Source organism: Bombus vancouverensis, chromosome 4 (genome assembly GCF_051014615.1).
Source record: "Bombus vancouverensis nearcticus chromosome 4, iyBomVanc1_principal, whole genome shotgun sequence".
NCBI lineage: Eukaryota > Metazoa > Arthropoda > Insecta > Hymenoptera > Apidae > Bombus > Bombus vancouverensis.
In genome coordinates this window covers 14,897,685-14,917,765 of record NC_134914.1, presented here as the reverse complement: position 1 = coordinate 14,917,765, position 20,081 = coordinate 14,897,685, and the positions used below count along the sequence as shown (strand labels likewise).

The 20,081-nt window shown below is 29.3% G+C and overlaps 2 protein-coding genes across 11 annotated transcripts; one reads left to right on the top strand and one right to left on the bottom strand.

The window, feature by feature from the left end:
* Positions 1–1,328: 1,328 nt before the first annotated feature.
* Positions 1,329–7,728, bottom strand: INPP5E (Inositol-3-phosphate synthase). 5 transcript variants are annotated; one of them, XM_033350555.2, is made up of 7 exons: positions 7,655–7,728; positions 5,978–7,516; positions 4,579–4,800; positions 3,582–3,891; positions 2,946–3,505; positions 2,377–2,845; positions 1,340–2,305 (listed from the first exon to the last, which is right to left on the bottom strand). In XM_033350555.2, the coding sequence occupies exons 2-7, from the start codon at positions 6,444–6,446 to the stop codon at positions 2,191–2,193; spliced, it is 2,145 nt and encodes a 714-aa protein (XP_033206446.2). In that variant the 5' UTR covers positions 6,447–7,516; positions 7,655–7,728; the 3' UTR covers positions 1,340–2,190. The 5 variants fall into 5 exon arrangements, with proteins under 5 accessions (XP_033206445.1, XP_033206444.1, XP_076473786.1 ...); XM_076617671.1 differs by lacking the exons at positions 5,978–7,516; positions 7,655–7,728 and having other exon boundaries at positions 1,334–1,963; positions 2,209–2,305; positions 4,579–5,805; XM_033350554.2 differs by lacking the exons at positions 5,978–7,516; positions 7,655–7,728 and having other exon boundaries at positions 1,329–2,305; positions 2,946–3,487; positions 4,579–5,812.
* Positions 7,729–7,857: 129 nt separating this feature from the next.
* Positions 7,858–19,889, top strand: LOC117166529 (uncharacterized). Of its 6 annotated transcripts, none has more exons than XM_033350535.2 (7): positions 7,858–8,394; positions 11,516–12,724; positions 12,827–14,935; positions 15,031–15,212; positions 15,316–15,634; positions 15,721–15,930; positions 16,233–19,889. In XM_033350535.2, the coding sequence occupies exons 1-6, from the start codon at positions 8,382–8,384 to the stop codon at positions 15,921–15,923; spliced, it is 4,035 nt and encodes a 1,344-aa protein (XP_033206426.2). In that variant the 5' UTR covers positions 7,858–8,381; the 3' UTR covers positions 15,924–15,930; positions 16,233–19,889. The 6 variants fall into 6 exon arrangements, with proteins under 6 accessions (XP_033206426.2, XP_033206427.2, XP_076473784.1 ...); XM_033350536.2 differs by lacking the exon at positions 7,858–8,394 and adding an exon at positions 9,411–9,521; XM_076617669.1 differs by lacking the exon at positions 7,858–8,394 and adding an exon at positions 9,548–9,725.
* The last annotated feature ends 192 nt before the right edge of the window (positions 19,890–20,081 follow it).

Below are 20,081 nucleotides of genomic sequence, written 5' to 3'. Positions count from 1 at the left end.
AGCTACTTGATATTTTAATAAATATTTCTTTTTATGTTTATATTTTTCGCAAACAGCAAAAATAAATAACTTACTAAAATGTTCACTTATATTTATACAAAAGCATGTTAGCACAAATCTCCCATAAATAGTGATTTTCAATAATATGTATATTAAATCATTAGCAAGTTTTATACAATGTTTGCAAATTATTTACAAATGAGGATTCTACAATTAAAGTTAGTTAATAGTTAATGGAATTGATAAGCATTTTAGTAGATAAACGTTTTACAATATTGATTCAATCAAACTGAATATATTATTTGCTTCTATATAAACAGAAATGTATTTAATACATGCTTTTTTATGTTTTTCAAATTAAATATCTTTCAATATAAAATACTTTGTACACATTGAAGCTTTTGAAACATATTGAACATCAGTCTAATTAAGCATATTTGAATTAATAATCACTTTTTAGGTATTTAATTTATATTAGTGCTGCTTTTTGTCTTCCTAGATCATTTTGCAGTTAACGCTTATTTTCTGGTTAATGTTAATCCGTTATTATGAGTATATGTATGTTCTTAAATATATAATATTTATATAATGTATTACATAAATCAAATTCTTATATTAATATATTATTGTTGTACATTATTGTTTAGTATGAGTAATTAAATATATGATACTTGCAATATATATAAAACAAAATGATCACAGTTATATGATAATTATAATCCACTTTTAATAAATATTTAATTACTAATAAAATATGATCATTTGTGTAATAATAATAATAGTTATGCTATGTTGTATATGGAAAATAGTTACTACCTTACAAATTTTGGATATTTTTTTATTATAAATATCCATTAATTGTTAATTGAAAGTATTATTCCAAAGATGATATAATATTGTATTAAAGCAAGATAAATAATATATCTATACCACTGCTCATCTAAATTTAATTAAATAAAGCACTTCCATAGTTATTTAAAAGTTAAAATATTAAACTATTTTATTTGACGCAGAAAAATACACAACAATATCATACAAAAAATGTATATAAAAAAATTTAGTTTGTTTTGAAGAAAAACAATATCAAATGGTTTCAGAAAATAGTAACATTAATTGCAATTGTTTATATTTTTTCATACACTATAGCATAATATTTTAAATTCATTGAACCATTCATTAAAAAATAATTTATAATATTATATTCAGTAATAATACTGATGAAATTTTTGTTGTTGTCTTATATAATAAGATAACGACTTTGAATTTTCATATAATAATTATTATCAGCATTTTTAAATATTTACAATAAAAGTAGATATAAGTGGTGGTAATTACATATAAGCAAAAACAAACTTTTTAAAAGTTTAACTATGTAATAGGATTTACTTAATGCGTTTCAATTATTCAAGAATGAATAATTTGAATATCTTCAAATTTGTTTAAGTTGAATACTGTTGAATATAATAAGCAAACTATAAAATTATTATAAGTTATAATAAATATAAAACCATAAACAAAATAACTTATACATGTTTTAATATTATTATTACATCTTGGAGTGTGTAATTTAACATATTTTAGGCCTTACATATTTTTTATGTAAATTATTTAAGTGGAAAATATATTGCAATATGTAATTTTTTATAATGAAAATCACTGTTGAATATTCTTATGATATTCTAGAAATAAAATGCAGTGATGAAATAACATTATGAATTATGAAATAACATATTATAATTTATACATAGAGAACCTGTAAAAACTATTTGTCTTTTATAAATATTTTAAATTTCCAAATAATGAAGCATCTTTTATTCTTCTTCTTTTTATATTTTTTAGAAATGGCACATATATCTATAATATCTAGCATTTTCTTTGCTAGTTATAGGAATGGGAAGTCTACTTTATTTTGACTAGACATTACAAAGTACACATTGTACAGTAACTTGTCCTATAAACTGCACTAAAAAACGGTATTTGATATTCATATAAAAAAGTTATGAACAGTTACAAATTTATCATATATATAGAGCATACAAAAAAAGAAGTGATATTAATTGTAAGAATTGCAATAACTATGATTTCACATTTTGGCATTAAAAAATTAGAATAAATAGAAATATAATGCTCATGTTATATAAATTTCTTAATATGAAATATTTTTTCCAATGAAATTTATATTATCTATGTTTATTGAATTGAACATACTTTTGAAGTTCCATGAGATTCATCCATAGCAGCTGCTCGCCTTTTTATCCCTTCTAGATATATTTCACGATTAAACAAACCTCCACCAAGAGGAATACTGTAATAAATGTTAATTAAAGAATATGATGTGTTTTATATAATAAATTATACAATATGAATGGTACATACGTGTCAATACCAGGTCTTATGGTTGTTTTAAAAACACCCCATACAGGTTTATGATCTGAGGTACAAATGCTGGGTACAGAGTCATAAATCAAACATTCTATAACTCCATCTTTATATGAATTAGAACTTTCATAACTAACTCTTCTGATGTAACCTCTTGTATGTCCTTTTCCTTTAAAGAGAATTCTATCAGTATATGCAGGTGTGCGTTGTTTACTACTTGAGTCAAAATTTTGTGTTCCAGGATCATATTTATATGTAGGAGGAAATGTAATTGGTGCCTCTTCAAAACCACGTAAAACAGCTCCTTCACTAAGAATTGTTTTTAATTGATCTTTGTGCAAATTTACAGGTAATTGTTGTGGAAAGCATGCATCTGTGACCCATTGAATAACTTCCTCTCTTGGCTGAGCTAGCCGAAAGTTTAAATCACCACACCAAAATACACAGTCAAAATTTTGAGTTACATCTAAAAATATAATATTCATTCAATATTTTTATAATATAAGCTTATGTAATACAATGTTTTTATAATACAACAATAGTAATATACATTTATATATCCACACCTTTGCTTTTATGTCTCGTAGGTAACTCCTTAGGAAGATCAAGATTTCTAACTATTCTTTTAATATCATTTACCCTTTCTTTAACTTTATCTTGATGTGCGGTTAAATGTGCAGTAACAAACAGAAAACTTGTGCCAAATAACATTAAAGCTATAGCTACTGCTCCTTTTGTTCTAAAAGCAGTTCCTGTCCTAGTTGAAAAGCTAGCATCTTCATGGATGGAACAGAACCAAATTAGATCTCTTCTTAAGAAAAGTGCAAGATGTAGTGTTCCTAAACCAGTACTACAGAGTAGTACGTGAGAAGGACCAAGAGTTTCTTGCAAAGCTGCCTCCCATTCACTCCGCTCAGAACAAGATTCTTGTGTTCCAATTGCTAACAGGTCTGGAACAGTTTCTATATCTGAAGGTAACATAAAATCATTCAATTCTTTTGGTGGATTCTGTCCATTCATATTCCATGTTCCAATAAAAATTTTCAGTTCGCGATTTGGTAGTACTTTTTCAAGTTCTACTGGTCCAAGTAGTGAATTTGCAGCAATCCTACCATGAAGGAAATTTCTATAGCAAAAAATCATAACACATTTACAAAGACAAAGACAAGTACAAAATTAAAACTTTATTAAAATTTATAAACCTTTCTCGTGCTTTTTGTGTAGGAATTAGATTAAGAACTTGAGCAGCTAGTAATGCTTGTTTTGCTAAACTGTCCATAGATGCTCCAGTTTGAGATTGATGACGCTCTTTTTTTTTGGACAATGCATCATGAGATGTAGAACGTGGTTTAAGCTGAACAGGTGCACTTTTTATAGATTCTGGACTTGAATGTCTCATAGAATTTGTTGGTGAATTTCCTACTAAATTATCCACAGATCGCCTATGAATTAGTCTTTGCCTTAAATATGTAGGAACACTTGGAGAAATAGATCCAGAGGATGAATTTTCACCTAGAACATCAAAGTAATATAAAATTATGTAGAACTATATGGAAACCTTTTAGGAAAATACAAAATTCAGGTAACACATATGTATTTTAAAGTAATGTCTTGAAGAAATGAAGTTAATATTAGAAAATAGAATGATAAAGGATATTACAACTTGTATCTGTAATGAAACTAAATTGGTTCAATTGCCAGTTATTGTATTCTTGATACTGACACAGTTATTCAGAAATTAGCAAGAATGTAATTCATTTGAAATATTATAATCAAATATTTTATTCTTTTCTCAAGAGACATATCTTATGTAATTAAATATAGTATTGATATATGATTACATATATGAACAAGATTAAAGTCCTTTTAAGATGGAAAATCTTGTCTTTAAATATATATAGAAATATTATAAAATTTATATTAAAAAATTTATTTTTGTATATATAATATAACATAATATAAATTTTCTTGGAAAAAAATCCAAAATAATTACCTCGGAGGTTTTTAATCTACACAATATTAATGTCCTTAATAAATGTCTATGTTATTAATAATTTCATAGTTCAGGTATTGAAATTTCTTTAAGTGGCCAAATAGAAGAAATAATGTAACATTTATATATTAATAAAATAAAAATGTTTGAAGAAGCATGAGAATCAAATTTTAAGCAGCAGGTATATTTCATTTGTTTTATTATACCTTCTTTTCCTGGTCTTTCAGTATTGTTAGTTTCATGGTATTGAACCATACTGTAAACATCAAAAGGATTGTAGAACATCCGTTCCATTTCCAAGAAGAAATAAGTGATATATTTTCCTTTTGTAAAATATTCGTCCTTGAAGCTTTTTTCATTTCTTTCATAATCAATTAAAAGTTCATTTTCATCTTCTGATGATTCCTCAAATGAATCTTCTGTTGACTCTGCAGAGAAATCACTATCTTCACTATTTTTTTGTGACATTATGCTTTTTTCTTTTAGTAAAAATTTATGTGTATTTTGTAAATTTTTTATAGTGCCAGAATATGGTACTAAATTTGATATTTTGACAAAATCAGAATGTGATACTGAATTTGCAATTTTTGAAAAAGAATCAGAATAGTTTGAAGAATCATTTTTATTTTGTAGATATACATTTTTTATATTATAATCTTCATTTAAAAATGCAATTTTCTTATCTAAATTTCTATCTGAACCACATTTATATCCTTTTTCATCCTGTTCTATATTAATATTTGTTGCACTGAATGCCTTCCTATGTTTTTGGATGTTTAATATATTTGTACATAAGTTATTAGGATATAAATTATCATTTTGTTTAGAACTTTGAGTTATATTTTCATATGATGTCACTTTATTGTTTTTAAAATGTTGATTGTCACATGAATTTTTAATATCAATTTTATGTTTATTATTTTCTCTACTGTCAAAATTTATGTCAACATTAATATCATGCTGCAGTTTAGATGTATCTTCTTTTTCACAACTAACATTATGAGATTTGGTATTTAAATTTTCAGTACATTTTTCAGAAGCTTCTCCAAATTTTAATATTTGCTTTGTTTCTCTCTCTAGTTTGCCACTTTTATTTCGTTTAAATGCTTTAAACAATTTATTAAAAAAAGAAGTTTTCTTTGCTTTATTACTTGGATTAGACATGCTTAAAACATAATACTTAACACTATGCTTCAGATACGTTTTTATGCCAAAGATCAGGTACTAACTGACTATCAATAAGAACTATGTCTCCTTGCATAAACACATTAGAAGCAATCTTTGCAGGTATTAGTGTAGAGAAAGATATGGTGGGGATGTGCAAGGTCACTACCTCATTCAGTCAAATTACAGATTTGATAAAAAGAGAGACATCATAAGGAATGTATTGGTTAGTGTTATATATATCTTAATTACCCTTAAACAGCTAATAAATAAAAAAATTATTTAGGGAAAACAATTAAACAATCAGTTAATAATTGCTTAAATAATTAAACATCATTTAAGGAATTGACAAATAATTTTTAAATTTATGAACCTAATATATCATCATTAAAATTGATATAATTTGAAAACTGTTTAATTTTTAATGAAACTAATTCTTACCTTCAATAAATGTACTTTGTCGTTCTTTGCCCGTAAAAACACTATTCCTTCCTACATTTTCTTCAACATTGTGCGTACTACTTGCTATATACATCTCCTCCTTCTCTATCGTCACATCTGTTTGACAATTTCCATTAGCAGAAGCTATCTCAGATTTAACAGATGTGTGGCTTAACGTAGTTGGAGATAATCTACTGACAGTCAAACTTTGTGGCGGTGTTCTGCTGCGTTCAGTCATTGCACAGCATAATGAAAGTTTTGTACTAGTATGAGATCCATGTTGTGAATTTTCCAGTTTAGAATTTTTATTTGAATCACCATCTTTGTAAGATGTCTCCAAACATCCAACTTTGGTCTTTTTATTCATAAGCATACGGCAAAGAGATTTTTTCTTTTGCTTTGACTTAGGGGAAATATCTGCCTTAGTATTTGTCACGTTAGATACATCAGCTTCTTCACACTGCTCCATGGTATTTGAAATTTTATATTTTGAACACCATGTAATTAATCCACTATCAATGAATAGAGTACTTTATTATTGCATGAAAAGTTTAACGAAGTCAATCTATCATACATGTGACTATTAAATAAATCAAAACATAAGCATTTGTAATTTTGTTATATAATTATAATTATTCTTCTTCTAATATGAGTTCATATATAAATAAAAATTTTTTTAATGTTTATGCTCATTTGTAGTATAAGTACTTGCATATATATAGTTCTTATATGAACAGTGTGCAATTATATCACTAATAATATATATTTTATTGTATAATATAGACTAGAATCGTAAAACAAGATATTTATCTTGTTAACATCTATAGCACTTTGTTATGTTTATGTCTTTGGCATATTTCTCATATTTAAAGAAATACATTTAATGTTACATTAATAAATAATTGCACTTCAAATATAATAAATTTAACACTTTCATATCGAATAATTTAGGTAGAATATTTAGAGTAAATGTAAATAATACATATTTGTAAGTATAATATTTAGGATGACTATTTAGTTTCTTGATGTTTTCCCTTAGGCATAACATTCATTTGCTTTGCACATGAATATCATTTCATAATTATTCGAAGGAACTTGTAGATGTATATATGTATCTTTCAATTTTGTTGTTACAAATCAAATTCGATAGAAAGACATTGTGCTCATTGAAAGTCAGAGGTTAATTAGACTCAAGTTGTATACACTTTTCTTGTATTATTACGAAATTCACTTTGACTTTGAATCTCACATTGACTATACATCTATACATTGACACGTCATTCACGCTAAAATCCATAACAAACTGCATTCTGATTGAAAATACTTGAAGAACGACGATTAACTCTAACTTCCGCCTCCATGTTTAAATAGAAAGTTAAACAAAATACGTAACATCTATGTTATATTTTCAAAAATTCATATAAACTTCGCTATAATTATCATTTTAGCGATAAATTGTTCTTATTTTCGGTAAAGCTCTCACAAATCCAAATACCGTATCTCTTCACCGCTTCGGCGCTGATTTCTGAACTTGCGCAGCTGTCAATTAAGCAGACGACAATATTACCATATTACAATATTTTCTATAAAATTTCATATTTTACCAACTAATATTCAGTCTAAACAATATACTGAAATAAGAAATTTCTGATATTTTAGAAAATGTATAATGATTACTTGAAAAAATGATATTTCTTGACCAGTTAAAAGAATAACTGTCAGAGCGAGCAGACGACATTCATTGGCGCCTCACTGTTGGCAAAAACCATCTGTGACGCAATATACTTCATGTACTCGATATACATATGTAAGTATACGAATATATGTAGTAAGTACTTGGTTGGCTCATTTGGCGGGTTGCGTCACTATAATGTTTGTTTACGTGACGATAAGTGTACGTTTAAAGAAATACGAATACACAGTTAAATTATGCTAGAAGATACATATATGTCCAACTAGAATAATTATTTGATTGTAAACAAAAAAAGGCAGCTGTTTATTTAAACTTTATAATTTTCTGTTTTGCAAGTCGATCGTGTAAATAACACGTAATTGTAAATATAAGCAAATAATCGTGTGCGATTAACGAGGAACAGTGTAAAGTAAATATTTAAATGTCGATGATCGCGGTTATTGTAAAAATGATCATTTATATAAATTTATGTTCGTGTCAAAGAAGATTCCAGAAAGACGCAGAAGCGGTATTATACACATGTAGGGAATAAATGTTTGCATATAAGTACATTGCCGCGTTTTCCAAACATTCGTTGAATGTTATTCATTGACGAAAGCGATGTAATATAGATTCATCCATCATTGAGACTTGATTATAGTGAATTTTCTACAGAACTAGATATCGGATACGAAGCATTTTAATAAATATACGAACAAAATAGTAAAAGAAATGCCACGGCATGGTAAGTAATATTAATGACTTGATTGTGGCTATAATATTTATTAGACTCTACAATATATTCATATTCATATGAATAATAATAAATGTATTAAACATCTTTAAAATTTTTACAACAAATTTTGACCGTAATAAATATTAGGAAAGTAAAAATAATTCATGTACGAAAAACTGTTGTAAATAATGGAAGAATAATTTCTAAATATATGTATGTGTATAGTATACACAAAATATTTAGGAAGAAAAATAATGCATACAACATAAGTCTACGTCAATAACAATTCTAGTCCTTAACAATAACTTGAGTGAAATATGTTTTGTCTCTTTTAAGTTATGATCAATGATTACGTTTTTCAACTAAAATTTATACACGCGCTTCTACATGGCGTACCAAATACATGGGCAGAATTCTAATGAAAGAAAATTTCATAGATATAGATTGCGAATGTGGGCGGTGTTAAGGGTGGCTTCAAATTTTCAATCACTTTTTACGATGTTAACAATAATTATAATATCAACAGTATCAACAGAAAACGCGATAGAAAGTGCATTTAAACGTAAAATTAGTATTTAAACAACTATAATTATATGCATTTCACATACTATTGCGAAAAATGTTTTAAAACGCATGTAATCTTCTTTTCGTGTATAATTTTGACAAATAAATAGATATTAACTTAGATGATAACACTAGCAGTGCAATATTTTTGGTAACATTTCTTTTAACAAATGAGTTCAAAATACCTATGTATATTTTATACAATCAACTTCGCTAAACAATTTGCAGTAGACTACATCTAAAAGACTATGAACAAGTAGGAATACATTTTTGAATTGATATCCATTACTGAATATTCCGATAATTGTACGAAAAAGAATAATATTGTGAAAAAGATTGTACATATACGAGGAAGAACGTGTATGACTGTGAACGGGTGAGCGAGAAGGGTTAACAAAAGAGGGAATGGGATAGAAACGTAATTCGCGCCGCCACCGCAAGGTGTCAGCATTGCATGCGGCTCGCTCGCTAGCGGCCACCATTGTTGAAATTCTGCTTTGGTTGATGCCCCGACAATTTTTTGACGGAAAATCGTAAATTCGCCAGCCCCTGGCAAGGGCCCTGTGCGGAAGGTGCGTATCCCGCGGTAATCCTTGGATCATGGCTCCACTATAGCTACCGTCAGTAGCATGTTTAGCGATAAAAAAGGGCCCACCGGGGAAAGCCAGTGAAATCGAGTGTGCCCATCGATTTACGCGAAAGAAAGAGGCACCCATGTCCGTGTCGTACGTCTTGTCGGGGTGTTGGTGTTGTGTGCGCTGCCTGAATTGTGCATGGTACGTGCGTGCATGCGTGCCGGTACAATGCAACGCGTCTGTCCTCGCGCACCATGCAATCTGTCGATCTTAGATTCTGTTGTCCGAAGTGAACGAAACGTTCGATTATCCGAGTGTCCCCGAGAGTGTGAGATATTTGGGCGTCAGGTAGAGATTGTACGAATAATTTGGAAATTTTGAATATATAAGTACACGTTGTTCCGCGTGTCGGCAACACGCGACTCGCGCGTTATCGACGATACCGTCCAGGTGCGGGGAAACACTACATCCCTGCTTCGGTGTTTCGTTAGTGTCTCTGTGTGCGTGTGCGGTATCCACGGGGTTAGATGTCTTCTTTCCACGCTTTGCACGTTGTGCGTGCATAGGCGTGTGCATACGCGAACGCACGTCATTCATACATGTATGCATACGTGCGCTCCTGTGTATTTTCCATGGGTGTATATGCGCGGCTTGGTTAACGTGTTTCATTCGTATATATGCGTGCTCTGGTGCGGTACGTCTACGCACACTGCATGCCATCGGAATTCACGAAAAAGTACATGAACTGTAATCCTGCTACCACGCCGTTGGATCAGCAAATCGAGATACACAGTGTTACACTCGCATGTCCATAGCTCCCCTCGTGGCTAAATCGTAACATCGGCTACGAAACACTTACAGTGTTATTCCTTGTATCGTGATTCTGTGCAATACTGTTAGAATTTCACATCGATATTATTGTGACAGTTCCTTTCAAAGATATAACGCTCGATCCATCATGAGAAATTTCCAAAATAAACTGAGCTTGGTGCTTCTTGAATCTTTTCATATATCAACGTTGACACCCTGACAAATACTGTGATTTTTTATCATCATCCTTAATCTTCGTTCATAGATATCGAATCTTTTGTGTTTTATGGATTTTACGTCCTTTATTGTTTAAATATTGTGAAGGGTTACTTCCAATTATGTGTCCTATTTGTTGAACAAGTAGATATGTTTGTCCTTTAAATTGCTCTTGTGAACTTTTCATGTTGGGATTATATTATTAGTGTAATGTATCGTATTTTAATACAAATACCTTAAAATTATTGATAATGTGACATTCACTCATAATACTGGATATTGTAAAAATATAAGATAAACACCAGTTAAAGATGTAAACATTGAAACTACAAACCTTGTTGCAAAAGGATTTGCGTTTTGTGAAATATGTGGGTTACATAGAAATATTTTAACAGAAAAGATTAATCTTCTTTTTGCTTAGTATTAAGTCAATCAAAAATTTATACAATTGTATAAAGAAATATTCATTGCCAATAATACTTATGTTTATATTTGTTTCACTATTAATACCACTGGAATATTTTAATTTTATATCAATTACAGCTTAACAAGATGTAAACATTCAGTTATTTATTAGTATAAAATAAACTAATTTAAACTAAGCTAGTTGAAAATAAACTAGTTTATTTAAATATTTTCTTATAATACTTTCAGAAATAGAAAATATTTGTAATTGCACATTACAAGGCAGAAGAATTAACTTCCAATTTATATAATTCATTAAATAATTATCAATGTTATTAATGTGTACATAATATTAATGAGCAAAGAGTAAATATTTTAGAGCAGCATTATGATGTGAATCGTCAAAACACATGAATTGTTCCTATCAATAGTAAATGTAATTTTTGACACTTTCTTCACATAACTTATTTCATAGACAAAAAATTATTTTAATTTTTCAAGTTTATTTGAAACAATCTATAATTGTAATCGTAGTTTTCAATGAACATGTTTGTTTACAGGGCCATTTATATTTGGAGTTGCGCCAAAATGGGCGCTATCAAATAATTTCATGCAGTGGGATTACATACAAGAATTGGTAGCACATGGTGGTGTGCCTGACGTTTATAATTTACGTCACAAGGAAGAAAATATAAGTGTGTCGGATTTAGATTTAACTTATGTTAATCAATTTATAAACTTCATACAATCAACAAACAATAAAAAGATTGTAGATTCTGATATACAGAAGGGAACAGTTGATAAATGCTTATCAGAATTTTTAGAGCCTGTGCTTAAAAATCACAAGGAAAGTTATAGTACCTGTCACAGTGACGATAGTAAAATAAAACCATCTAATTTATTGGATACTAACCAAACCATAGGCACCTACTTATTTTGCAAAGATAAAAGCGAAAATTTATCTGAAACAAAGAAGAAAATTGATCATCATCATCAAATTATTGATTGTGTTCCTTGCTTGTCAGAACAATCAAACATACAAAATATTACGCAGTACAAGACATTGTCTAAAATTTTGGAGCAGTATAAAAATATTTATAATCTTTGTGCTTCTGAAGAAGACAAGCCACTTAATTTAGTAAAAAACTTGGAAGATAATAAAGGCTGTTGTAACAAACAAAGTGAAGATAAAAAGAAGCTGTGCAATTTTACAGATATAAAAGTATCTTTAAAGGACTGTGCCATTTCAGATAGAGCAAATCATTCCTGTAATATAGAAAATTGCTACAACACAAAGTACAAGGAAATAGACTATGGTTTATTAAAATTCTCAGATCTAGATGATTTATCTCCTAAATTAAAAATTGATAAAACGTTACTTAAAGCTTCAAAACCTAAAATATGTAAAAATTTAGAAACAAAGTTAAATTGTGTACCAAATAAATACTTAGAACAAGAAAGTACTCTTGCTCTTAATAAATATTTGACTAATAAAACTTCAGTGTTTTTGCGTGAGAGGAAGAATACAAATCTTTCTTTTCTAAATTCATCTCTGAATGTCAAAGATACAAGTATTAAAAGTGAATCTTGTTCAGACGAACAGATAAATAAGTTAAAGAACTCGTATTTTGTAAATACCTGCAAACCAACATTAAGTAATTGGGAAGATTTCGAAATGTCAGGACAATATCCAGGTCATAGCCGACCTCCGGTTGGCACACCTCCACCTCAGACAGTTTGGAATCATCTTACAATGGCACAAAGTCAAGGTAATACCTCTCTTCAATTTTTTAGAAAATTTAAATAAAGAATATCATTTTTAATATAAAATGATAAACATCGTTCTTTTATATTAAAAATATTTGTCTTAGTTTCAGGGTTGAACATTCATCCAACAGCCTTGTCAGGTGCAGCATTGAGTCCGGCAGGATTTTACACACATCCATCTATGGCAAGAGCATCTCATATAACATCACAACTTACACCACAACTTGCACATACTCAAGCACCTCCAACATGGCATACACCAACTGTTCCATCAAAAACAGTTACTCCAGCCAATACACCAGGAAATCCTTTGTTTAGTTTACAAATGCTGGTAGATAATAGACAGAACCAAAGTCAGTATAGAAACTCACCAGGTTCACAAAGTACACTAGATTTATCATCTACTTCCGAAATTATTCCTGAAAATTATTCTCGCATACCTCAAGATATCCCAATAAGTTTGACTGCAAGGAATGTAGATAAGGGTAGCAGAAATGGAAATATTATTTCTCCTCCAATACCTTTGAATGGAGAAACTTCATCTGATAGTGGAATTAGTTCGTCGGTTCCAACACCTAATTCTGTTAGTGAACCAGTTTCACTCTCAACAAAAGAAGTTACAACACCTAAAATAACAGTAAAAAACTTTGAAAGCAATTTAAAAGGAGTGGCAAATCTTCATGATAAGATTAAGGAGATGAATGTAGATAATTTTACACAGAAAGTTATAAATTTACCACCTAGTGTTACGATTGAAAGGGTAGTTTCAGAGAAGAAAGAGCCTGAGGTTACGAAAAATAAAGATACATTAAGCGTCATTGCACAAGTACCAAGAAATGTTTTGCCTGTTATTGTAAACCTTACCTCTAGAGTGGACAAAGATGTAACAGATAGTCCGAAAAGAGAATCGTCTTCAGAACGAGATCGAAAGATCGAAGAGACGAATGTAAGATCACCTAAAAATTTACCAAAAAGAGGTAAGAAGGGTGTGGATTCTCTGTTAGAAAAGTTAGAAGGTGGTAATAAAAAACTTGGCAGTGCTGAAAATATTGGATCTGTTATTGTAATGCCAGTAGAGGAAAGAGATACATCGAGTGTTAAAAGCATGTCCCCTGATAGACAGAAATCGAAATCTCCAAATAGGGAAGACGAAGTAGTATCTCCAGCATTCAGTAATGACGATTCTAATGATAATACTAAGCAACGCAGAAAAAGAAAACTAGAAAAGCCTGTACGGCTTAGTAAAGACTCTAAAACGGAAGTAGAGGATATGGAATTAGAACCTACAGAACCAACAGAACCTAGAACAAGTGAACCAATAACAGAAGAAACAAATGCAACTCCAGTTGTCAAATTAGAAGACAATATTGACACAGCAGAACAGAGAATATCTGAAAAGATTGAAGAAAGTGTAGACGAAACAAGTGAGGAGAATCAACCTATTAGAAGGCGGAGGAGTAGTGAAAGTACACCTCCTAGTTCAACTCCATCGAATCAGAGGGTTAGAAGAAAATCTAGCGATGATGCGACTGAATTTTCAAAAGTAACAAGTCCAAAACCTGTAAATAATACAAATCCGTTTAATGAAGTTGAATCAGAACTTGAAAAGATGTTTGCCGGTATTGTTGAGACAGAGACAGATGTCAAAAAGGAAGAATCAAAATCAGAACTTACAGAACCTGAACTTCAATCCGGGAGCACAGCGAAAGTCGAAAATTTAGAAAATAATGTGTTACACACAAAAGAGGCGCAAAGTATAAATCCTACTGATGTTTCATCTACAGTTGATACAAAAATGTCTGGAAAGAAAGGGAAAAAAACTAAAGTACAAGGAGGTAAACGAAAAATATCCAGATCATCTGAAAATATTTTTGGAACTGTGGGTAATGATATACCTCAGAAGGAAATCAAAAAGAGAAGGATATCTAAGAGTTCAAAAAAGCAAGACGCCTCGAAAAAGACTAAGAAAAATGCAAAAGTGGACGGAATAAGAGAAATGGCATATGATTCTGGATCAAATGCAAGTTCTATTAGGTCTCGTGGGCCAGTAGTTCATGTTGAAGGTCCAAGGGACAGTCCATTAAGCATTCAAGTAGTTAACGCACCACGGGAAGAAGAAGAAGAAAAAAGTAAAGAAAAACGAAAGAGTATTGGAAATGGTAATGCGGGAAGGAGTAAGAGACTCAGTCATCAAAACGATTTAGATTATAGGGGTGTGTAGTTTTAATATTTATGTATATTTATATTATATATATAAACGAAAATTTGTATATACAAAACTAAAAAAAAAAATATGTGTTTTATATAGGTAAAGTCAGTAGAGCGGGTCTCTTTAGTTCAACGTTGTCATCACGTTATGACGCACATACAACAGATTCCACATGGGTGTGCGTATTTTGTAAACAAGGTCCTCATTCTGTAATACCTGGGGATCCTGCTCGACCACATCCTAATTTGGCTGGTCCACATATAGCACCTGGAACATACACTGTGCGTATAATATTCTTTTTTTTAGCATGTATATTAAATATTTTTTTACTTTATTTTAAATTATGAGTAATATTCAGAAATAACATTCTTTATCAAATTATAGGTTCCAGCTGGTGTTTTGAGTGATTTATTTGGGCCATATTTGATTGGCAAAGAACGTTTAGAAGATGGAATTCTTTCGGCTGATGAACAAGAGATTACTACAGAACAGAAGAAAGGTGGTAAGAATAAAAGGAGTTTGAGGTACGCTGGGTTAGCCGATCAGTTTACTGCAAAAATGGGTAAAAAGAAAAGAAATTCCATTGAAAGTAATACTAATGCCATGTTTACGGGAATGACCGTACTCCCTGGGGAAGAACAACGTTGGGAAGTATGGCTTCATGAACAGTGTGCTGTTTGGGCAGCTGGAGTGTACATGGCAGGTACAATAAAAACAACTTTCTTAGAACTAATTGCAGTAAAAAAAATTGTTGTAAGATTCTTAAGAAAAAATTAATTTACATTACAGGTGGAAGAGTAACAGGTTTACAAGAAGCTGTATGGGATGCAGCAAAGTCGATATGTGACTCTTGTGGTTTAACAGGAGCAAATATTGGTTGCGTTAAACGCGGTTGTAAAGCCGTTACGCATTACCCCTGTGCGTTAACGAAAGGCTGGCACTTGGATACTAATCAGTATATACCGAAGTGCAACCTTCATCGGGTTACGTGAAACTTCGGTGAGTTCGCCAGTATGCGTTACTATGGAATAAATTATCTGCATTATTTCACAACGTATGGCTTTAATTTGAAGCACCGAATGATGATTAATAATTATAGAAAATTATATCCAAATTTGTTTATAAAAGAATATGTTAAAATTAACAAAGCGTAAAACAAAACATCTTTGTATATTCATATATACTATGAGAAATATTTAACTCTTTAACCTCTTGTTCACTCTGTATTATATATAATCAATATTTTTGTTGAAAAAAGTTGAGATTTTAATCAAGTCTAATAATTAATTTATATTTTTCAGCATTTAACAATTTTGAGAAGTTTTGAAATTACGCTTTGCATCATTCGATGCATAAGTGTGTTTGGAGTGTGAAAGTATAAATGTCAAATGTATAAAGGACAGACATATGGTAATTTGTATACACGAAATATCAATATGCTCGACAGAAATATCTTCCAATGTACAAGATGTTCAAACGAGAATGCTGTTACTGTCTTAAGAATTTCAAATGAAAATGGAAATTAACGGATATGAAGAAATGGAAGTTCTTCTCGTTAATTAAATTTAATTAATTTTCTTGGCCTGTGGCCTTGAACAGTGGCCTTTTCGACCTAATGTAAAAGGAAGATTTTTTAATTTAAAATTTGTAGTATAGACGAATCGTTGCTGAGGAACAATGTTAATCAAAAAAGTATTTGCTTTCTTGCTAATATTTATGAAATTTGAAAACGTTACAAATTTTTCCCTAAAACATCATGTACGCAGGAATAAAATATGGGGCATATTGTATTAAAATTTGAACAAAAATCAGAATTCGGCAAAAGAATGAGAAAGCATTAAATTTCTTCTAAGTTGTATGTGTGTATATAAAATGGAATGAATTATTAATCAAGTAATTTAATGGAATTTGAACACGTGTTTCGAATGAAGTGTGGATAAGAAACATATAGACAAGTGTTCTCCTGTGAATGTAAGAAATCATCTGTAAATAACAAAGTTTTTATGTGAAAAAAATTATTATTATATTATTATACAACTTTAATGATATTGCGATATTCTTCATTTTTAAAAATCATACTATTTTAGTAAGCATGTGTAGTTATGTTCTTTATTGCGGGAAACTACATTTAGTGTAACAATACTTATTTCTATTATAATTTTTTGAAGATTAATTGTGACATATAAATCTATTGTAGGTGTAAATAAATAGATTTTCGCTCATATAATATTTCCCTTTATTTCTTAACCTTGTCTATTTTATAACTATGTGTTGAAATCATTTTTATTTAAAGAGAACGAGCTCACATGTTTACTTGAAAAGAGAACACTTGTAATAATTGTAATTATCGTTGTTAATATAACAATAAATTTCTAAGAAAAAGATGGACATTTGTTCCAGAAATATTATCTTCTCTTTTTCCGGCATGTGACAATTATAACTTCACTGTATACTATAATTTATGAATGTGTGAAATCAGTGTTTAAGGTTCAATAGTATATATACAATTCAGTGATTAAATTAATCGCTACTTATTATTATAAAATTTATGGTAATTATTACTGATTTATATTATTTTTTCATATTACTATTATTGTAATCATCTGCGCCGTCATTATTGTCATTGTCGTTTCCATCAAATTTTGTAAGAATATAAAAGAATCAAGTTTTTATAATAACAAGTATAAGAACATGGATAATATCGATTCTCTTAATGTATCAGGGAGAAGTAGTAAAAAAACAGGAAAATTGTATAAAAATATATAGAATAAAATGTACATAATATTAATTTGAGTAGATAAAAAGAAATATGTATATACATACATACATGTGTATATGTATTTGTATATACATAAATCTGCAAACATGTTAAAAAAGATAGTTGCCACTCCTCCTCTCGCAACACAGAGTATGGCAAAGCAAGAGTAATCATTTTTAAACGTTAGTTATATAGATACAGAAACTAAGTTGTCTAAGAAAAAAGATTCTTTGTACATATTATATATCATATAGTAACAAATGTCTTGTAAAAAGGATTCAAAGAGCGTAAAAAAAGCATTTTATTTAGGACTATAGTCTATCTGTTTTAATGTAAGATGATGAATAGTTTACATAAAAGTCAACGTATTTGGGTTTTTCTTAAACTCCTCAAGACATAGCTCGTCACTTCAAGGGCAGTCTTTGTAAGATAAAAACAAAGAAACAAACAGCCAAAAAATATTGCTACTGAGTTTAATAACGAAAATTAAATTGTAAACAAAACGCTTATATTATACAATTGTGTATGAAAGGGAAACAAAATTCTATCTTAGATGAATAACTGTAATATTAATACTTGTGATACAAAAAAATTTCTGGATAGGAAGGTGTGATGAATAATTCCAGTATATTCTTCCTTTAAATCTAACTCTGCGTACATAGAGCATTATCTACATATTCCTGTACAGATCAGCTTTATGATAAGCCACTGTAGTATTGTATACATATATTAGACTATTTGTGAAAGAAAAGTATAAAGCAGGATATTGTCAGAAGTTTTAGAGATTTTAGAATTCTCTTTGTACGCATAGTTTATCAATATGTAACAAATTTTGAAAGTGAAATGGAAGAAAAATGTTTTATTATCTGTCTTGTATAAATGCTAAATTCATTTGGCTTGTAAATTGCGGAGAAAATAATTTAAAGCACTGATGCGCAAACAAAATTTGAATATCACATTGCCTAAATAATTTGTATAAAATATAGATCTGTAAAATAAAATTGTCACATCGTGATGCGTGGTGAGAGAGGTAACGGTAGTAATGTTCGCGAATTGAAAGTAGCAAAAAAACAATTATGTAATGTTAAAAAATCAATAGGTATTTTTATTCCTTGCCTTCGTATTTTTTAGGTCTAATTTAGTTTCGGATCTTCCCTTCTCTTTTCTGTTCAGTCCTCTTTCTTTTCTTGCTTTTATATTGCTTTTAAGAGCTACCTATAGTTTTATACAATTTCTGTGACCTGGTTTAATATTAATAATCAATAGAAAAAGAAAAGTATTGGTTTTAATCCATTTACTGATGCCCGAATAGTAGAACAAAATTCGCGAAATGTATTTGAAGTCGATACAATAATACAGCTAAGTATATATCTTTGTGTAATATAAATATAATGAATAATAAAATATGATACACGTCACAAGTCAGAATAACTACAGACAATTTCAAAATGGCCCTTTATATATTAGGTGAATGTACAAAATTAAAGAAAAAGTACTATGAAGTTCTTGTACCAATTTTGATCCCACTAATCAAAACATAATAAAGAAACATTACGTACAAAAAGTACACAAATTTCGGTTGCGTAATGAAAATTTTTATGTACATGACAAAAGAGATAGTATTATTAATATTTAATTTTTTTTGTTATAAAGCGTAATGAAATGAACTTTTGTAAATATATTTAAATACAGTAAATCCATAACCAAAATATGCACTGTTATATTGTGAATTATATACCAATGAATTATAGTTTTTTTTACGGCATCTAACAAAATAATACGAGCATTCTATTTTACATGCAATAATGTCGTGAAAAAGATATTAAGAACTAGCGATAGAAATAGATTTAGAATTGTCTTATTCGGTAATCTTATTTCAATTAAAAATAATTTGAGGACAAAAATAAACTGCGAGGAATATTTTTAATAAAAGAGACACTAAATTTTACAGAAATATTTGAAATTTATTTTAAAAGTAAAATTTTGTAATATAATACATTTGTTTTTGAAAGAGATTTGCAAAATTTTATGTTAGCAAGCACATTATTTTAATTTCAAATAATTTATTTTTACTTTTGATATTTAAATTATAATAATTCATAGTAGAACTGTAGTGCATAATAGCAAATACTTTATGGTCTGTTATATATCACGAATTAATATTCTTTTAATAAAAATATATTACAAGTAATAAAATAAACCTACTTTATTTTATTTTTCATGTTATTTAAAATGAATGTAATAATCTAATTATAGGTGATAATATCTTTGATCACTTTTACTTAAATTTTTTTATAATACAAACGTGAACTAAGCAAAATTTCATGACTTATTACAGAGTCTTAAAATAGTGAAAAATTGTGTATTTACAGGTGCTGTAAAAATAAAATAT